Below are 20,361 nucleotides of genomic sequence, written 5' to 3'. Positions count from 1 at the left end.
GCCTTCCTGCTGTGCTGAAGCTCAGCCTGTCTTTCCAGGTGATGTCCAGGCCTGTTTGCTGAGTGAGAGGCCTGAACCAAGCGGCTGAAGCATCAGACCTTTTTCATTGTAGCCAGCATCCCAAGATGTTCCTCTGTGAGATGGTACCCAGAGCCTCTTTTGGTTTCTGGTGTCTGTTCCAATGTTAAAATAGCAAACATGAAATGCTGCTGCTGCGACTCTTGAAAATTCTGCTCTCAAAGCTCAGTTTTCCAGAAAGGTGCTCTGCCGGGCACACGCATTGGTGTGAATGTGAAGCCGAAGTGCCCCTTTCAGCCAGGCTTTACCTGCTGCTTTCCACTGGAGGCTGGCACCCCCACCAGCCGCCATTTGTACGGCTTTGCTCCAGGATCTGTTGAGATGATGTGGAATCTATCCCGGGAGCCTACTCGAGGCAGACTGCCTGCTGGACCATGACTGTCCCCGCTGGTCGTCATGGGGTTGCTTTTTATAATCCTAAGCAATACCTCTTACCAGGATGTCGATCAGGTGAAGCTGCATTTCCCAATGGAAGTTGACTATGTAATAGTCATGTAAATGTAGTTATGTACAAAAATTAACAACCCCTCTAACCTTTGTGGAAGAGCACTGCAGTGTGATGGTGTCTTTTAGCCCCAGGAGAAATTTTATTTCTTTATAAAGCCACTTGTTCCAGTGTCAGGTGACCGGAGCACCTGCTCTGCTGTTTTAAACTAACTGGCAGAACTTTCACACGAACGTTCTCCAGTCCCTTCACCAGCCAGAGGAAAACTGCCATTTGAGGCTAAATATCTTTTTATCTTCCCAAAGACCAACAGTCACATTTTCCAGTTTTCATCCCCCATGTTAGTGGAGCCCTAAAATTAAAATTCAAGGGGTTTCTTCAGTGAGGGAGGATTTGATTTCATCCCGCACAGGCCAGGAGTGTGGCTGTGGCCATGTGGTGGTGATTGGTCAGGGAGGTGTCCTGGGGGACCAGGGGGGCTCTGGGGCCCGGCAGCGTGGGTAGGACTTTGAAAAGACTGTTGGTCCCCCTCTGGGTAGGGTGCAGATCCCCCCACTCTGTTCCCACTCCCCCACCTGCAGCAGATGTAAGGCCATAGTGTAGGTAACGCTGGATGTTTATGAATTAAATACTGTGTCTTAGGGCCTGATTCATTTTTGGAAAACAAAAATGTCTACAGCTGTTCTGCGGTCTGCATTGGAAAACAATATGTTTATTACAGTTTCAAAGCCAGGCTTGCCCCATGCCCTCCGGTGCGTCTCCAGGAAGGCCGCTGAGACGTTTCCCGGCGAGATGAGGAGAGCCAGGCAGCGTGGAGGAAGCTTCCAAGCCCGAGGCCGTCGATGCTGAGCCTTGGTCTGGGATTTTAAGACACACGGAGACCGCTTGTACCTGGATGGGAAAATCCATCAAGAATGGCCGGGTTCTTGGGGTCAGCCCTGGGACCCGGCCTTGCACCCCGGGGAAGTGACGGTGGACAAGCAGCACAGCGTGAGGACGGAGCTGCGGCTTCCGACAGTGCCGACGTCGTTTTACTTACTAATGCAAAATAAATAACGTCTATATTTTTACAAAGCGGGTGTTGTGCTTCGTCAGACCAAAGCCCGGGCCCCTTCCCCCCAGGTTCCTCGGGGCCGCCCGCTGGGCGCTTCTGGGGGCCGGGGCGGGGGGGGGGGGGGGGGTGTGTGTGTGGGGGGGTGCCCGGCCCTTGTGGAGGCCCCGGCCTCGCCTGGCCCCGCGGGCGGGGTGGGCGCGCCCAGGCAGCGGCCCCGGCCCGGCGCGCGAGCGGGTGGGGCCGCCCCCCGCGCCCCCCCCCACCCCGCGGCCCCGGCGGGCGCCGTCGCTAGGGCCGCGGGCGCCGTCGCTAGGGCCGCGGGCGCCGTCGCTAGGGACGCCGTTGGCGCGGCCGGCGGCCATGGACGACCTGCGGGTGCTGTGGCTGCGCGACCGCGTGTGCGCCGCCCTGGGGCTCGCGGACCCGCGGCTCTTCGAGGCGCTGCTGAGCCGCGACGACGGCGAGGCCGAGGACCGCGTCCTGCACTTCCTCAACCGCGCCTCGGACGAGGAGGCGGCCGCCGCGCTCTTCTTCTACCGCGCGCTGGAGGCCGAGGAGGTGGAGGTGGAGATCGGTGAGGCCCCCCCCCGCCCCCCGCCCGCCCCCGGGGCGCCCCCGCCGCGCCCCGCCCCGCCCCGAGGGCCGTCCGGCGGCGGGGCGGGTCTCCGGGCCGCTCCCCCGCGCGCAGCCCCCCTCGCGGCGTGGAGACCGGCGGGGCCGCCCGCACCCCAGCGGCCGCCGGGGTTCCCCCCCACCCCCCGCCCCGGGCCGGCCTGCGCGCGTCTCTGGCGCGGCCTGAAACCCGGAGAACGGGCGGGTCTGCCTGGAACACTCGAAGGCGCGCGGGGAGTGTGCGGTGACATGGGGAGAAGCGCCCCCCGCGCCCGCGCCTGCAGGAGCCGCCGGCCCTGGCTGGGGCCTGTGCTGCCGGGCTCGTCCCCGTCGAGCGTCCGTCCGTCCTTCCATCTCTAGCTATCGCTGTTTGTCTTCATCATCTCTCCACAGAGAGAGCGTTGACTCCATGCAGCGACATGTAGATCCAGAGAGTTCCTAAAATCATATAGAGTATGGTAGTAGCTATGATTTTAGGACTTCTGCATATGTGGAGTAATTCTATATTATATACAATGTATGTATTAATTGTATGAATTCCATATATAACTTTGTGACTTGTCCCCCTCCCAGCATATCTTGAAGAATAACATTTTTCATGTCAACACCCCTAGGTCCTCCAAACTTTGTAGATTTCTTTTTAAAGATAAGAGCTTCCCACTTTTTAAAAATTTTTTAAAAAGATTTATTTATGCATATTTATTTATTTATTTATGGGTACAGGCCAGAGGTGTGAGAGGCCAGAGGACCCACCAGAGACAGAGCGGGGAACAGAACGGGCAGACTGACTGAAACTCACTGCTGAGGGGAGTCGCGGGCGAGGCAGGAGAGGTCTGCTGCGCCATGTGGGTAGCTCCCTGGCCGGCTGGGGATCAAACCCACGCTGTAGAGGCCATGGACAGCTCCACAGGTTGCGTCCCAACTAGGGACGCCCCCTAACTTTGTAGATTTTAAGTACGTGATGTAGCATATTTCATTTATCTACTCCCTAAGTCGTGGGCATTCACCTTTCCACAGTGTCTTAGTTGACACATAAGACAATAGCGTCCACTCTGTATTTCTGTAGGGTAAAGTCACAAATGTGGACTTGCTGCTTCGCAGTTGGGGGGGGGGGTCCTGCCAATGTCTGTGCCACCCGCCCTGGTGCTGCTGTGCCTGGGCCAGTTCATGTGTTCCCCACCACATGCATGTGCCAGCCCCATAGATGAGGGAGGGTCACGTCCTAATCCTGATGCACATTTTTACAACGATTAGCAGAACTGAGCCTCTCTTTCTGGAACTGAGCCTCCTCCAGGTAGGCTGTATCCCTCTGACCACGCTGTGTCCTCCGTCCTCTGGGAACCTGCCCCAGCAGGGGAGGCGCTCAGTGACTGAAATATTTCTGAATGTCTGTGTCGGTTGGCAAACTGGCCCCAGACACGTTGGACCGGCGGACATGGCAGAAAGAGGTGGGCTCCCCAGTTGGGAGGTGGCTGTGACCCTGTAGCGGCAGGATGGGCCAGAGCAGGATCTCTATGACCAGCAGACGGGTGAAAGAGGAGTTCTGGAGCCCTCGGTGGTTTTTGCAGGCTTTTTTGGGAAAGTTTACCAGGTACACAGCAGGCAGGGGTGCTGGGGGGCCGGGAAGCTGGCAGGCCCCCCGGCAAGTCTTCACTCTTTCTGAGCTCTCGGGCCTTCTCTCATGGCCGTGGCCTTTGCCTCTCTGCTCCTTTTGCTCTGCTGGCGTCTCCCTGACACAGCCCTCGTGAGCCCAGTCTCAGCCCAGGTGTACCCACCTATGCATGCCCACATTCTACCCTAGGTGCCCGCTATCAGGCATGCATTCAGGACCCCAGGAATCTGTCATCAGTCCTAATGGCGGGAGGGCGGAAAAGCCTGATAAACATTCACCATATACCCTATAGACCCCTGGAAGCCTTGTCCTGGCGGCTGAAGGCCAGTAGCTCAGGGCCACACTGGCGAGTGCTGGGACAATGTCGGTGGGGCCAGCCCCAGGGAGGGTCAGCCTGAGGTCACGACCCCGCTGTGACCTCCCGGGACCAGCTCTGGACCAGCTCTGGAGTCCATGTCTGAACCTCACCCTGAGGAGAGGGGCCTCGCCGCGCCTCTTCCGCACTGAACAGTCGCGTTCTGTTTTTTCTTTCCATTTACGTGGCTATAAAGACGTGGAACCACCCGTCCCGTCGGAGCAGGGAGAGGAGGAAGAGGACAATGATGCTCAGAAAATGGAGGCCTCAGAAAGCGTGTCAGGTGTGGAGGGGGCTAGCCTGGGAGGGGGCGGCGGGGCGGGTCTCCGGGCGGTTCCTCTCCTGGGGCTGCCCTAGCAGATGAGCGCAGACTGGGGGGGCCGAGCTAAGGCACTGTTCTCCCTCAGTTCTGGAGGGGGGGCATCCAAAACTGGGGTGCCAGCAGGCTTGGCCACGGCCACCACCACCCTGGCTGCGGGAGCACCTTCGGCGGCTCCGGTTCAGCGGCTTCGGCTGCTCCTGGGCCGCCCCGCGTGGCCCTGACTCTGAGGGGGTGTGAGGCCCCCTCTCCCACCTCTCATCTCAGGCCTGGACTGTCCAGGCCCACTCTCAGTCAGTGAGCGCCTTCCCCGTGCCAAGACACAGCTGCATCCTGAGGGGTGGGGTGGGGGGTGGAGTGGGAAGGTGGGGTCCTAGGCCACCCAGTGGAGCAACGGAAACCCAGCTCAGCCAAGAACCCTTGGAACCTCCCGCGACCCTGAACAAGGGGGGTCTGAGTTGCTGGGTCCACTCCTGTGTGGGTCCCTCCACAGGTTTATTGGTGATGAGGCCCCCGCGGTGTTTGTCAGGGCCCCCCGGCACGCGTTGTCCCGGGCTCCCATAAATCCTGAACAGGAGGGGCAAGAGGCTGCTTGCAGAGGAAGATCAGGGAAGTTCCCCGACAGAGATTGTTCCAAGTCAACCGTTATTTTTTTTCATTGTGTATATATGAAAATAGTTACCCCTAACCCCCCCCCCCACACACACACACGTAGAACACAAAATCACCTGCATGAACCTCGCCCAAGTGCTCGGCGCTGACTGCATTCCTGAGTGCTTTCTCGAGGGCGCCTAAGTGCTTTCACTTTGCGCAGCACCTTCCGAAGTCAGCCCCGGCTCGGCCAGGCAGAGCCCCCTCCTGGAGCCCCTAGGCTCGCCGGACACGCTTGGGGCTGTGACTGCGGCCCCGGGATTCCAGGTCTGCCCCGATGGACAGAGACTCGAGTGTCACCCCATCCCTTCATCTGGGTTACTTTCTACCCCCCCGTGAGTTTTGAGTTTCCTAGCAAAAGAGGAGGGAGTGCTGTCATGCTAGCTGTAATTCCCACCCAGGAGACAAAACCTCCTTGAAGTGAAAAATGTCGGGGAGACTCTCGCTGGACCACACGCACACGCGCTTAGGGCACTGAGGGCTGCGGTGCGAGGCTCTGGCGGGCGGGTTTGCAGGAGTGTCCGGACAGCCCCTGGGTCATGAGCCCACGAATAAAACAAGCTGTGGAACAAAATGCCGGCCTGGGCTCCATGGAGGGCCCCGGCGAGGCGGCGCCATCTTCACGCTGAGTGATGTTTTGCAGTTAAGACCCCGTGGTCGGCCACCGGCATCCAGTCTGTCACCGCGGAGGATGAGGAAGAGGCCGGAGAGACTGGAGAGAAATTACCCATGAAAGTATGACCGGTGCCGGGTTGTCCCGGGGGGCTGAAGGGGCTTCCTACCCTCCATGTGGTGCGGACAAGGAGCCCACCCAGTGGGGGGCACAGACTTCTGTCTTGGGAGCCCCCAACCACCTCCAGCTTGACTGGCCCGCTAGGGTGACTCGCAGGACCCAGAAAGGGTTATACTCACGGTTAGTTTGGGGCGGAAGAGGAGGAGGAGGCTCCCAGCACAAGAACGTCCGGCCCCTGCCAGGGGAGCTGCATGGATGGCCCTGGGTCCTCCCAGCAGCTCCGAGTGACGACACCGATGGTGTCTTGCCTGTTGGGAGGCTCACCCAAGCCCTGGTGTGGGCAGGGAGCGCCCACAGGGCTGGCCTTAGTCCCTCAGCCTCCAGTGCCTTACCCTGCACCCCCAGAGCCCCAGACAAGCAAAACAGGCCTTGACCACAGACACGGCCTCAGTGTAAACGCTGCAGCCTGAGCCCAAGGCCTGGAGCCCACAGACATGCGTGGCAGGCAGGGCTCCCAGGTTTCTGGCCGGTGAGGGTGCAGGGCCTGTGCGACCCAGGCCTGCCGTTAGCCCTGTGCAGCCACTGAGCCTCAGGGTGTGGGGTGTGGCCAGGCCAAGGTAGGGACAGCGAGCGTGACTGCTCCGGGCCCGCCACCTGCTCCGGCTTCAAGCCTGGTGCTGCTGCCGGGCAGGACACGCTCTGGACTCTCCCCACGAACTCACGGCAGAGGCGCTGGCCGAGGTTGAGGCTGGGGCCGCCCTCGTGCCCAGGGAGCCACGCCGCAGGGCCTGGGACTCCGACAGGCGAGCTGGTGCCCTGAACGGGAGGTGCTTCGGGGGGACCTCTATCTCTGTGAGACTTTTGTCTCGTTCCCTGAATTTCAGAAAATTGTGAAGCAGACAGTGGAAAAGATTTGTCTCCGTGTGCTTTGCGAGCCTGTCCCCGAGGAGTTTCTGGACCAGATCGTGGTGTTTTTCCTCAGAAACACGAAAGGTACATTTCTTCTGCCACTGCGTCCCGCAGGTCGGGGCTTTGCGCGGCTGCCTTTTACGGCTGCCCCTAAATTCTAGAACAAAAATGATGTTACTTTTTTTTCTATTTTGAGCTTGGATGGTGCTTTGGGCCGGGACCTCACCACCAGCCCTGTTTGTTCTATAGTTTGTTCTTCCCAAGTGGGTGGGAGCAAGAAGAAAGACGGGGCGCAGAGCCGGGTGCCAGGGCCCCCCCCTCACGTCCTCCTCCCGGAAGTGCCAGCAGCTGCATCCCCTGCAGGCACCGCTGGGCCCCGGCCTCCTCGGCGCAGGGCACAGGTGTTTCCACGCTGCTTCTGCTGGCGTCAGACCTCCTTGCTTCTCCAGGCTGGGCTGTTGGGCGTGGAAATGGTTTTATTTTAAGTGTAACTGAGTGAGGAAGCATTGGGTGGGAGAAAAATGATGGGGTCTAAAATATTATGTTGATAATTCAGTGTAGTTAAAAATAAAGGGGAATTTGCTCTAAAGAAACATTAAGCAAAGCGGGCGCTCCCTGCTAGCCAGGAATGGGGCGGGCCTGATGTGGGAAGGCGGCGGGGGGGGGGGGGGCACCACCTGGGTTGGTGGGCTGCCATGTCCTCTCGTTTCCCAGTCCTCGGGTCAGGGCCCAGCCACCTGCGGTGTCTGCCGAGCTGATTAAATTTTGTCGGTGATGTAAACTCACATCAAATAAAGCCAGAAGAGGGGACAGTGACGGAAAATGCCCTAAAATAAACAGACAAGATCAACCTGTGACAAAGGGAACTTTGCTGATGAATTGGGGAGACTCTCCCGGGATGTGGGGGTGCGGGCAATGCCAAGACCCCCACACATCCCCAGAAAACCCAGACCGTCTCCCCCGCCCTGCTCCCGTGTGTGGCTCTCGGGCGCTGGCCGCAGCAGGTCAGTTTGTGCCTCGGCTTCTTAGCGCCAAGGGCTGCTTGGACGAAAACCGGCCCCTGTCTGGTCGCGGATGGGTGTCTCGGGCCCAAGGAGCGGGCTCCATCCCACTTGGAAATGCGAGCCACTGCCCCTTCCCCACTCGCGGCCCCCTGGGGGTCTCCCCTTTCAGAGGCGGTCCCCGAGGCCACGGACATGAAGGAGACCATGGAGCTCATGCCCCAGACGATGGAGTTCGGGGTTCTGAACGCCAGCACGCTCAACTTCCTGAAGGAGATCATATGCCAGGTACACGTGGGCCGGGGCGTCTCCGGGCTGAAGATTCGGCCCCTTGGACGGTCTCTTCCACCCTCACCAGAGGAGGGGAGCGGAAGGTTCCCCGCCCCAGTCCTGTGCACGAGGCGAGGTGGCGGCCTTTTCTCCCCAGGCTTGTCTGTGCCAGGGAGAGCAAGCAAATGCTGTGGTGGGTCGGGGGGTGGGTGTTGGAATTGCCCCAACTGCACACAGAAAGTCAAGCAAACACAGGGCAAGGCCGGAGCTCAGCCCAGTGCTGACCCGGAAGTGGGTGCTCAAGTATGAACCCTAAGATGTGCCTAAGCGGGGAGCGCCCCCAGGCAGCTTGGCAGCATTGTGAGTAGGGAGAGGTGGGAAGGGGCAGACGGAGGCAACAGGGCTTGGGCCGGACTCGGGAGCAGAAGGAACCCCCCAGAGCTGGCGAGTACCCCTGGAAAGCAGGCAGCCAACTTGGGTTCCCCCGCTGAGACTGGGTACAGGATGAGAGTCGGGCCCGCAGTGACGAGCACCCCAGTATCTAGGAAGTCTTGAGTCAGACTAGGCGGGCTGCCAATTTGCTGGAAAGGCTGGACCCAGAGGACCTGGAGCTCCCCCCTCCACCCCACCCCGTGGTGACCCCGCTGTCAGCAGATTCCCAGAAGCTCAGGTTAAACATTCAGGATCTTCAATAATTTGGAAGCACCCGGAGATGAAGAGAGTCTTAAAAGCCACACATTTTAAGAAAAAGTAGGCAAAGCTAAAAAGCCAGACCAAACTCCACCCGTCCACCAAGTGAACGGGCATTTTTGTGCACCCCTTTTTATGTGGGGCAAGTTTTGTAATTGTCTTCAAGCCACTTCTGTCCCCAACTAAATGTCAAAAAGACCACGTCTCTGACCTTCTTGACCGAACCTCCACACATGCTTGTGAGGCCCTGAGCCCAAGGCCAGCACACCCCCCTCTTCCCTGGGCCCTGCTTCTCTCAGCCGCCCAGCCGGCAGCTACAGCCATCCGGGGCTATTGTCTGGGCGTGGCCTCGCGCCCGGTCAGGCCCTAGCCGGCATCGCTGGGAGTCCAGCAAGACTTCTCGCTGGCCTTTGCCCTTCGGCTGGGAGCTCAGCTTCAGGGAGACGGAAGCCAGAGGCAGCTGAAGCCCACGCGTGGGGGTCGTCGACTGTGTGTGATGTGCTTCCTCTACTTGGTGTTTCAGGTTTTTCTGCCGGCTTTGTCCTTCAATCAGCACAAGGAAGGAAGTGCGGGCCTCACACCTGGAGAGTTCTCCAGCACGATGGGGTTTGAGATGGACTTGGGTAGCCTGCCTGGGGAGACAGTAGAATATCACAGCATCCAACTGATGCGGGATGAATTTCTAATGAACCTCCAGAAATTCGCAAATAGTATCCAAAGGACAATACAGCAACTGGAAGGTGAGGCTCACGTTCCCCTCTAGCTAACATGGTGACTTTGCTTTTCAGAAGGCCGCTTAAGAGCTCAAGGGCTTTTGTTTTTTTCCCTGAATCTTGTTAAAAATTGCTGATTTGAAAAATGTTACTTCTGACTGAAGTAACATCACATGCCTACATGTAAGTTTCAGGTGTGCACCATTAAAAATCAACATTGCATGCATTACATTAAATCCCTATGAAAATCCAATTCCATCTTTCACTGTACAATTGGCCCCTTTTATCCGATTTACCCACCTCCCCTTCCCCCGTCCCTTCAGGCAATCACTAATGGGTTTTGTAGTCTAAGAGTTTAGATTCATTTCATTCATGTATTTGTTTTGTGTTTTCATAACCACGTGTGAGTGAGATCATCTGGTGTTTGTCTTTCTCCTTCTGACTTAATTCACTGAGCATCATCCAGGTCCATCCATGTTGTTGCAAGCGGCAGGGTTTCATCTTTTTCAGGGCTGAGTAGTATTCCACGGCATACTAATACCACATCTTCTTTATCCACTCACTTGTCAATGAGCACTTAGGGGCCTCCCCGGTGGCACAGCGGTTGAGCGCTGGGTTGCGAAGCTGCCCGCAGCCTCTGCAGTGCCGGTTCAATCCCCGGCTGCTCCTTGGCCACCGAAGGAGGGTCCCACATGGCGTGCAGACCTCTCCTGCCGCCCGCTGCTCCCCTCAGCAGTGTGCTTCGGTCCTTCTGCCTGCTCTGCTCCCCGCTCTGGCTCTGGTGAATTCTCTCACCCTCCCGCGCTTCTGACTGTACCCAGTGCTTGTATAAATTAAAAAAAAAAAAATCTTAAAAAAAAAAATGAGCACTTAGGTTGTTGCCAGAGGAGCTTTTGGATTTGAGTTTAAGATGGTTCTTGTTTACCTGCTCATGGTGGAAAAGGCCCTGAGCTGGTCATTGTGAGGGACACAGAGCAGTGATGAATACGTGCCCCCAGGCAACTGGATGAAAATCCAGGGCACAAAGAACTATGGCAGAATAGGCCTCGTCAGGGCTATCACCACTAGGGCCTGAGTGCAATCCCCCACCAGGGAGCTGACCCACAGGGCGCAGCAGACCTCTCCTGTCTCGTCCACTGCTCCCCTCAGCAGCATATTTCAGTAGATCCGCCTGTACTGCCCCCCACTCTGGCTCTGGTGAGTCCTCTCACCCCCCGTACCTCTGGCCTACACCCCAGTTCTACACAGGGTAAAAAAAAAGAGCTTTGGCAGAATAAGGGGCATGAGAAAGAGAGTAGGGCCTTTAGGGCACAATTTCTGCCCAAATAATTTGGGGGTGACTGACCATTTTTCATTCTACTAGGTGAGATCAAGCTAGAAATGCCCAGCATCAGTGTCGAGGGAGAGGTGTCTGAGCTGGCGGCTAACGTGGAGACTGTTGAAATCTTGGAGCAGTGTGTGATAAACTGGTTGAACCAGATATCCACAGCTCTGGAGGACCAGCTGAAAAAGACCCCTCAGGTAACGTGGGCGATACTTTTGAAACTCACCAGTCCAGTTCCTGCTGCCTCCTGAGAAAGAACCAGGAGTCTGGGGATCTGTGCGATCCAGTCTCTTTCCTTCCTGTTCTGTGACCTCCTTAAAAGATGAGAGTAAGATGTTATGTTCGGGCTTCCTGATGGTAGTGTGTTATCAGGCTACCGCCTGGGTCAGTACAGGTGATGTGGGGTGTCAGTCAGTCAGATGCTCCGGCTGCTGAAAACCAGAAACCCGACTCTGCTGACTTAAATAAGAAGGAGAATCTGTTGCTGAGGAAACCAGAAGGTCCAGAGGCAGGGCCAGTTTCAGGTACAGTTTGATCGGGATCCTGGCCCCGTGTTTCTCTGAGAATCAGTTGGTTCCAGCCTCCTCTCTGTGGTGGCTTCCTCCTCAGGCTGGTTTCCTCCATGGAAGCAACTTGCAGCAATTTCAGGACCCACATCCCCACACCATGTTGCCCAGAGGAAGATGGAGTGAAGGCGTTTGTCTAGCATTCCCAGTGGGAGTCTGAGATTCACTCTGATTCGACCGTCCTAGGTCAAGGGCCCACCTCTGAAGTCCCAGGAGGAAGCGATTAGCCCGAGTGGCACGGCTGGGAGGGAGGAGTGGGCGCTGGAGAAACCACTGCAACTGGACACTTGTCACTGACTCCGAGAGCCGTGTCTGTTCCTGTCATCTCTCAGGGCAACGGCCCTCTGGCCGAAATTGAATTCTGGAGAGAAAGAAATGCAACTCTTAGTGCCCTCCATGAGCAGACAAAGCTCCCAGTCGTCAGGAAGGTCCTGGAGGTGATCAAAGAGTCCGACTCCATGCTCGTGGTGAATCTGCAGCCCGTCCTGACCGACTTGTACAAGTACCACACGGAGGCCTCGGACAACGTGCGCTTCCTGTCCACCGTGGAGCGTCATTTCAAGGTACGCAGGGCCCTGTGGCGCCAGCTCTGGAATCCAAGCTCACCCAGATTTAATTTTCTTTTTAAAAAAACCCCCTTTGTGTATTAATGTCCATTTATTTTTTTACGTATTTTGCTTTGGCGAATCAGCCGTCAGTGTTGGCCTTTGACATTCTGACTTGCTTTACCACACACAGTCACCCCGAACTCTTCCATCTTGCTGACGGCGGCAGCATTTTGTCTTTCCCCGGCTGAACAGTGCTCCCGGCCTGGCTGTCCCGCCTCTCCACGCGCCGCTGTGGAGACATGCCCCGTGGCCCCGTGGACACTGGCTGGCATGTCTGGCTCCGAGTTAACAGGCTCCCGTTCCTTGGACGGATGCCGGGTCCTGCCTGTTTTCAGTTTTTTAAGTGAGCGCGGGTCACTTTCCACGACGGCTGCTCCGGCTCACGCTCTGCCTTCCCTCCAACAGCGGCTGGGGCGCTTCTTCCTCCGTGCCCTGGTGTTGGGGGTCACTTCCTCCAGGCTGGCCGGCTTTCCAGGGGCCAGAGGCAGCCCGGCCAAAGGCTGTGCTTGGAAGTGGTGCATCATCTTTGTCCTCTCCTGGGCCGAGCCCCTGCAGATTTGAGGGGTGGAGACATCACCCCGTCTCCTGATGGCCAGTCTCTTCTCACTAAGATCTTAAAATTGTCAATTTTATCAGGCCTTCCTGGTGGCGCAAGGGGTTGAGCACAGCACTGTGAAGCTGTCCGCAGCCTCTGCAGCACAAGTTCGAATCCCAGGCCAGCCAGGGAGCAACCCACAGGGCACAGCAGACCACTCCTGTGTCCCCGCTGCTCCCCTCAGCAGTGTATTTCAGTAGATCTGCCTATTCTGCTCCCCATTTTGTCTCTGGTGAATCCTCTCACCCTCCCCAACCTCTGGCCTGTACCCCAGCTCTTAAAAAAAAAGGTCAATTTTGTCTATTTGTGTCAGTTCTTCCAGACCAATCTCAAGCTCCTTGGGGTTGTCAGACACTTTCTCCCACGATAAGCAGGATATTTTTAGTCGAGAAGAGTGAAACTTGCCGCACACCTGCTCCTACGGTGTGATGTGGCCCAGGGGCTGGTCCTGCTCCTCAAGCAGCCCGTGTCTCTCTGCTCAGAACATAACGCACGGCTCCGGCTTCCATGTGGTCCTGGAGACCATCCCGTCCATGATGAATGCACTACGCATGGTGTGGATCATCTCCCGGCACTACAACAAGGACGAGAGGATGGTCCCACTCATGGAACGCATCGCCTGGGAAATCGCTGACCGGGTCTGCCGCGTGGTCAACCTGCGGACGCTGTTCAGGTGAGGAGCCACCCTGTGCTCCCCTAGGACCCCATGTGGCTTCATGGACACCCCACGCACATGCCTGGCTGTCCGCGCACGCCTGCCATCCGTGGCAGGGGAGAGCATAGGATTCTGCACCCATCCCCGCAGTCAATTGTAGGCTATTTTCTTTCTCCCCCAAAGAAACCCCCAACCTTTCTGTGGGATCCCCCACCCCCTCTTCCCAGGCATCTCCTTTCTGTCCCTGTGGTCTGCGCGTCTGTGCTGGTGACCCCACGCTGGTGGCCTTGCATGTTTGGCTTCCAGGTTCATCCATGTGGCAGTAGTTGTCAGGGCCTCGAGGGTGTAGCTCATTTTATTTTAACCAGGACCTTCTCCCTGGATCCCCCGGAGAGACTGAGGCAGAGGGTCGGAGGGTCCTCAGTCCCGGACTTGATGCCTTCAGGGGCAGCTGCCTCTGAGGATTAAGAGTTGAAGGAGGGCCTCCCCGGTGGCGCAGCGGTTGAGTGCTGGGTTGCGAAGCTGTCCACGCCCGAGGAGCCGGTTCGATCCCCGGCTGCTCCCCGGCCACCGGAGGAGGGTCCCACATGGCGCGCAGACCTCTCCTGCCGCCCGCTGCTCCCCTCAGCAGTGTCCTTCGGTCCTTCTGCCTGCTCTGGTCCCTGCTCTGGCTCTGGTGGATCCTCTCACCCTCCCGCGCTTCTGACTGTACCCAGTGCTTGTATAAACAAAAACAAAAACAAAAACAAGAAAACCAAACAAATAAATAAATAAAACATGCCTCTATAAAAAAATAATTAAAAAAAAAAAAAAGAGAAAAGCTATAGGTGAAGCAAGTGCCCAGGTCTTGGCGTTGTCATTTGGCTTTGGCATTGAACCCTGGTGGGGGTCAAAGCTGCAGAGCTGCAGCAGAGCCAACCCTTTCACAGGGTGGAGAGCTGGGGTGGGGCAGGTGCTGACCTCATTTGGGCTCTCCCATTCCAACCCCTTGGGGGTGCCCTCGGCTTCCCACCCTTGCCCCCACTGTCTCATTGTTGCTGCTCCGCAGAGAGAACCGAGCTAGCGCACAGCGCAAAACCTCAGAGGCCAGGAACACCCTGCACATGTGGAAAAAGTCCTACTTTGAAGTCAGGGCCAAGATCGAGGCTTCTGGGAGAGAGGCCCGGTGGGAGTTTGACCGGAAGCGGCTGTTCGAGAGGACAGACTACATAGCCACCATCTGCCAGGACCTCTACGACATCCTTCAGGTGGGCGGGCCAAGGGGTACGGCTGGAGTTTGGTGGACAGGGGCATTTGGCTCTTCAGCAGCGGCTTTCTGTGTCGGGGACAGAGAAGGTCTGGCAGCGGGGAGCACTTGGAAGAGCATGCAGTGCACCCCGGAATATTTTGGAAGATTGCAGAAGGCATCAGGACACCCCCAGACCTTTGCACCTTGTCCTGGTCTGCTGTGACACCCCTCCCCTCTCCTGGCCTTGGTTTTCCTTTGACCTTGGGTAGCTCCTTCTCAGAGTCTCGCAAAATCCTCCTCTGGGGAGGGATCAGAAGTTGAAACAAAATGGTTGGTAGAGCTCCCGGGCCAGGTGTGTTCCGTAGAACATTTCTTAGCCTTCTCTCTGTGTTTGGAGCAAGCTCTGGCTGGAAGGGAGAACGTGGTCCCTGGGAGCCGTCAGCATCCTTACTTATCTGCTGTGGATGCAATGCACTGGCCTCTGTTGGTTTTGAGTCTCCCCCAGAATTCTCTGCTTTCTGGACATGGGGTGCCATAGTGGACAGGGGGTGGGGGGCGGCAGGCGTACAGGCTCCACGCATCTCCCCTGCAATTGTGCATGCACACGGTCCCTTGGATGTTGTTCCCCAGAGCACGAGTTCAAAGACAAAAGTTCAAGCTGGACATAGCAGGGCTGTGAGCCAGCGCGGGGCCCTCCTGAGCCTGGACCCCAGGCGCCGGCCGAGTGCAGGCCCACGAAGCTGGCCCGGGCAGACATGTGCGAGATCTGTGGTTTTGGGGAACAGACAGTCTAGCGGAAGAGAGGTTGGAGGTGCAGCAACCACACGATACACAGCTGCAGTTGGCCATGGAAAGAACAGCTGAGGCGCTCTTGGGGGGGTCCAGGGCCTGGCCTGGTCTCAGGGGCGGACGTGAGCGACCGAGCGGTATTTAATGATAAGTGGTGTTAAGTAGGCACCTGGAAGGGCACGTGCAAAGGCCCTGAGACAGAGATGAATGTGGCTGGAAGGGAGCTGGGGTGACTCTGGGCGCCAGGGAGGGGCGGGCAGGGCCCAGGCGCGCCCGCCTGCTCAGCCGTGCCAGGTGTCTGGAGTCCCAGCTTGTGGGGGGCACAAACTAGGGGGATGTGATGCCCCCAAGCAAATCTGGATGTGCCCCCCGGGTGGCCAGAACAGCCAGGAGACAACCAAAAGCTGACCCCGCCACTCGGCTCACAGGTGGTGGAGGAGTTCTACAATATATTTGGCCCGGAGCTGAAGGCGGTGACTGGCGACCCCAAGCGCATTGACGACGTGCTGTGCCGCGTGGACAGCCTGGTCAGCCCCATGGAAAACCTGACCTTTGACCCCTTCAGCATGAAGTCCTCCCAGTACTGGAAATACGTGATCGATGACTTCAAGATCGAAGTTCTGGCAAGTAGCCCGTGGCCGGGCGCCTGTGTCCCCCTGGTTACCTGTGTGGGCTTGACCGCGCTGAGAGCTGTTGTCTGTTTTAAGCAGAAGAGGCGATCCCTACTTACTGGGAACAACACAGACGTCAGGTGCAGGTGGACACTCCTCCGTCCACTTGGTGCCCCTCTCAGGTGGGGGGGCGATGCCCGCTCCCCTGTGGTCAGTGGGAACATCCCAAACTCCTGACTGTCCGCCCCATCGGATGTGTCCTCCCCACCATCTTAGTCTCAGTGAGATAATCCTTTTAAAATCCTTTACTTTGGGGGGATGCAGGAAAGCATGACGCAGTCGCCCTCTTTAGCGGGACCCCCTCCTGCTAAAGCTCAGCGGGGCCCTAGCTCCGTGTCTGCTCTTTCTCGCCCTTCTGGATTCCGTGGGCTGATTCTGGGGCCCCGAGGACTGTCTTTTAGACTTGGCTGTTTTGTTTTTTTTTGTCCTGGCAGGTTATCGAGAAAGAAGCCAAAAATTTTATCGACGAATCTTTCAAGACGCTTCGATCTGCCGAAGCGGCATTTGACATGCTTTTAAAATTTAAGCATATTCGTTCGCGGGAGGCGATTAATCGACAGATGATGATGAAGTTTAACGACATCCTTGTGCAGTATTGTAAAGAGGTAACGGGCAGATCTGCAGCTGCCGTGCTGGTGGGGACACGCTGAGGGAATGTCACATAGGACAGGTGGCCCGATCAAAGAGGGTTTGTTTATTTTCAGAAAAATTCAGTAAGAATTTCTCAAGCACAACAGCATATCCTGCCCTCCATGAGGGGGTCATGGAAAGAACTGCGTGAGTGAGTCGTGGTCACACAGGCCGCGCGCAGGATGGGGATGTGTGTCTGTTGACTCAGGATTTACCTGGTGCTTGCCCCAGGGGCGCCCCGTGGTTTGAGGCAGAGCAGGAGCTGGACACAGCAGATTCTGCCTTCAGAGAGCTCACATCGAGTGGGAGAAACAGACCGAAAAATAGGCATATGGCTTCGTTGGGGAGATAAAATGAGAGGCTGTGACCTAAGTAGATGGAGTGTGGGTGGCTCCAGGCGCAGACGCCACCTCCCCCTGCAGGAGGCCCTGTGACCACACAGGCCGGAGTTAAAGGACATGCCTTTCCTGCCTCAGGTGCAGCCCTGAGGGCGGGGTCTTCCCCGGCTGGCTCTGGGGGTAAGTCAAGGCGCACCAGGGCTGCAGCCTTTTCTGGAGCTTCCAGGGAGCATCCTTTTCCTTCCTTTTGTTTTTCAATTCTGGATATTCCTGGCCTCCTCCCTCTTCAAAGCCAGGGAGGGGCTGGGCCTCCCCCCGGTGGTACAGCGGTTGAGCACTGGGTTGCGAAGCTGCCCGCAGCCTCTGCAGCGCCGGGTTCGATCCCCAGCTGCCTGGGGGAGGGTCCCACATGGCGCGCAGACCCCATCTGCTGCGCCCGCTGCTCCCCTCAGCAATGTATCTCGTCCGTCTGCCTGTTCTGCTCCCTGCTCTGGCTCTGGTGAATTCTCTCACCCTCCTGTGCTTCTGACTGTACCCAGTGCTTGTATAAATAAATAAATAAATCTTTAAAAAAAAAAAAAAAAACAAAGCCAGGGAGGAGCAGCCCCACACCCATCCTGCCCACCCTTTTCCATCTCCCTCTTCCTGTGTAAAGGCCCTCAGGATATGTAGGGCCCGCCAGAGAACCCAGGATAAGCTCCCCACTGTAAGGCCGGTTACTGGGCAGCCCTGACCCTACTGCTCCCACATTCCCCTATGCCACGGGACAAAACAAGGTCACAGTCCTGGGGATCCAGGCCGTCACGGGGACCTCGTGCTGCCTCCCGCACCTCAGTACCCAGATGGGAGTGTGGAAAGGCCACTTTTAAAAAGGAGGCCAGATCTATGGCCCAAGAGTCCAAGCAGAGTCTCGTAGACATGTTCACATGCCCAAGTTCATGGCCACCATTCCTGACAGCCAAGGGGCGAAAGCGGCCGTGCTCAGCTGGAGGTGGACGATGAACCAGATGTGGTCTGTCCACGCGGTGAGTGCTGGCCTCAGGAAGGAAGGGGACGCTGCCCCCGACTATCCCTGCTTCCCCTGCTGTCTCCTGCTGCTCCACACTGCCCCCGCTGCACCCTGCTGTCCCCCCATTGTCTCCCATTCCCTCCCCCCCCTCCGTGTGAGCCTTGAGGGAATCTGGTAAGTGAAAGAAACCAGCCCCCAAGAGTCTCCTGCATAGGATCCCACTTACAGCAGGTGCTTGGAGTGTCACAGTCAAGGACGCGGAGAGCAGAATGGTGGTTGCTGGCCTGGGCAGAGGGAGGGGTGAGCTGCTGATCAATGAGAATAGAGGTTCAGTTTGCAAGATGAGAAACACCCTGTGGACGGACGGGTTCGCTGGGTGTGGGGACTGGACTTCAGCCTCTGAACTGCGCACATAGCAATGGTGGGGACGGCACGTTCGATGTTGGGTGTATTTTAACCTGATTTAAAGATATTCTGTGATAAACAGCCGCGCAGCCCAGGGGCAGGTGCACCAGCGCGGGGCAGGCCCGGCCACCCGTTGCGTCTGCCTCAGCTGCAGAAGTTTCTAATAAGCCGGCCAACTGGTCGCTCATGGCGTGGGCTTGCCGGGCGGTGTGGAGCAGCGGGTGCGGCGCCGAAGGGAGAGGCGTGGAGAGGGTGAGAGAGAGCAGTAAGTGACGTGGAGGTCGTCAAGACACTCGCCCAGGTCTCAGAAGGTGCCGTGAGCATTTCTTTCAAGTCACAGCCTCCAGCTCCGTCTGCCTTCGTCCACGGGGTCACGTCTCCTGCTCACAGGTGCCTGCTTGGTTTTCAGATCGACATCATCAACAAGCTCTTTGTTCAGCACCAGGAGAACCCGCCACTGTACAAGAACCACCCTCCGGTGGCCGGCGCCATCTGCTGGGAGCGCTCCCTGTTCTTCCGCATCAAGCACACCATCCTCCGCTTCCAGGAGGTGGAGGAGATTCTGGACAGTGACCTGGGGAGAGAGGTGTGTGGCGTGGCCGGGGCCCCCGAGTGACCCGGGCCGCGGAGAGTGGCCTGCGGGAGAAGCTCCTGGTCTCATACCCGCGCCTGCCGCCTGCGAGGTCTTCCTGCGCTCGTTCACATAGCCCTGGGCCTTGAAACCGCCTCCATGGCCTTCCTCAGTGGCGTCTCTGTACACGGCAGCGTGTCCAGCTAGCAAGTGGGCTTCTCCCTGCACTTGACCTTCAGCCTCTGGCGAGGGGGGCTGCCAACTTTCACGCTGCTCTCCCCGCCCCTGGGCCTTTGCATGTTGGGCTGAAGGGATCGACAACCCCTTTCTTTAAAGGTCCGGGGAGTGAGTATTTCAGGGGTTGGCGGGTCCTGTTGCGGCTACCCAGTTCTCCTTGTGGCCTGCATGGATCGGGGTGATAAGGGAACAGGTGTGTCCGTGTCCCAGGGGAACCTCGCATGGGGTGCTGCAATTGGAACTTCACGTACTTTTCACGTGCTGCCAGCATTGAGGTTCTATTTGCTTTTTCTGATCATTGAACAAGGTCACAGCCATTCTTGGCTCACGGCTGTGGGTGCAGATTCCTGCTGGCCAGCCTGGACCAGTCACACCATCTCCAACAGATCCCCCCCCTCCCGCAACAGACCCGCAACAGACATGCAAAGATATCTGCTTCCCTTTGCAAAATGCATTACCAGGTCATCCTTTCTTTAGAAAGAGAGAAGACAATGTCTCCGAGGAGGAGATGGCAATGATCTGAATTTTTGATAGGTAAAACAGAAATATTTGGAAGTGGGCAGGACCATGAAGGAATACGAAGACAAAAAATACCAGTTGTGGAGAGAGAACACGGAGCAGATCCTGCCGACACTGATGAAGAAGAGCCTGCTCACCAAGGTGCTGCCTCAGCCTGCCCCAGTCCCATCAGTGACGCATCCAGCATGTTCTTGGGGCATGACTTGTGGATGCTCATGAACTTGACAGCTATTGCCCGGCTCAAAGGCAAAGAAGGGCAGAGGTTGGGTGGGAGGAGGGGCAGGGAGGAGCGAGATGGAGACAGAACAGACACGGTGAGGAGGTGGGCCAGGATCGGGCAGCCCTCCTGACTTGTGGGGCGAGCAGCTGAACTCTGAGCCTCAGTTTACCCATTTGTAAGGTGAGTTGGATTGGCTGACATGAACAGGAAGATTCTCCGTTGGTCCCTACATGGAGCATCCGACAATGGACCACTCGTTTTAACCTTCCAGGTGGTGCGTCCTGCTCTCTAGCACTGGTCTGGCACAGAGCAGGTGCTCTGTAAACAGACACCAGCTGTTGGGGCGGGAAGGCTTGGGCTTGTTCTTCTAGGTCCTTGGTCTCTGAAATCCCGACTCTGATGAGTGAAGGCGGTGAGGTGGGACCATATACTGGGAGCCGGACTGCTCAGGCCCCCGCCAATGGGCCCTGTTTCCAGTTCCAGCCTAGTCTTGCCATGAACTGTCTGCTGCTGTGACTTTCTGAGGGAGGCCAGGCTTCTGGCTTTTATGTGCC

General features: G+C 57.4%; 1 protein-coding gene across 1 annotated transcript in view; it reads left to right on the top strand.

Moving 5' to 3' along the window:
- Positions 1-1,937: 1,937 nt before the first annotated feature.
- DNAH10 (dynein axonemal heavy chain 10) overlaps positions 1,938-20,361 on the top strand; it is a gene marked incomplete at both ends in the record, with an annotated part of 103,274 nt that continues 84,850 nt past the window's right edge. The window contains 13 exons of the mRNA XM_084253168.1: positions 1,938-2,151; positions 5,770-5,861; positions 6,744-6,852; positions 7,942-8,057; positions 9,253-9,469; positions 10,806-10,963; positions 11,665-11,895; positions 13,018-13,208; positions 14,239-14,437; positions 15,636-15,830; positions 16,313-16,483; positions 18,670-18,846; positions 19,603-19,728. Coding sequence (XP_084109294.1) covers positions 1,938-2,151; positions 5,770-5,861; positions 6,744-6,852; positions 7,942-8,057; positions 9,253-9,469; positions 10,806-10,963; positions 11,665-11,895; positions 13,018-13,208; positions 14,239-14,437; positions 15,636-15,830; positions 16,313-16,483; positions 18,670-18,846; positions 19,603-19,728 — 2,196 coding nt within the window. The remainder of the gene's footprint in view (positions 2,152-5,769; positions 5,862-6,743; positions 6,853-7,941; positions 8,058-9,252; positions 9,470-10,805; positions 10,964-11,664; positions 11,896-13,017; positions 13,209-14,238; positions 14,438-15,635; positions 15,831-16,312; positions 16,484-18,669; positions 18,847-19,602; positions 19,729-20,361) is intronic.

The sequence above is a fragment of the Talpa europaea genome, assembly GCF_964194135.1.
Source record: "Talpa europaea genome assembly, chromosome: 14".
Taxonomy (NCBI): domain Eukaryota; kingdom Metazoa; phylum Chordata; class Mammalia; order Eulipotyphla; family Talpidae; genus Talpa; species Talpa europaea.
This window is presented reverse-complemented; position numbering and strand designations above follow the sequence as displayed.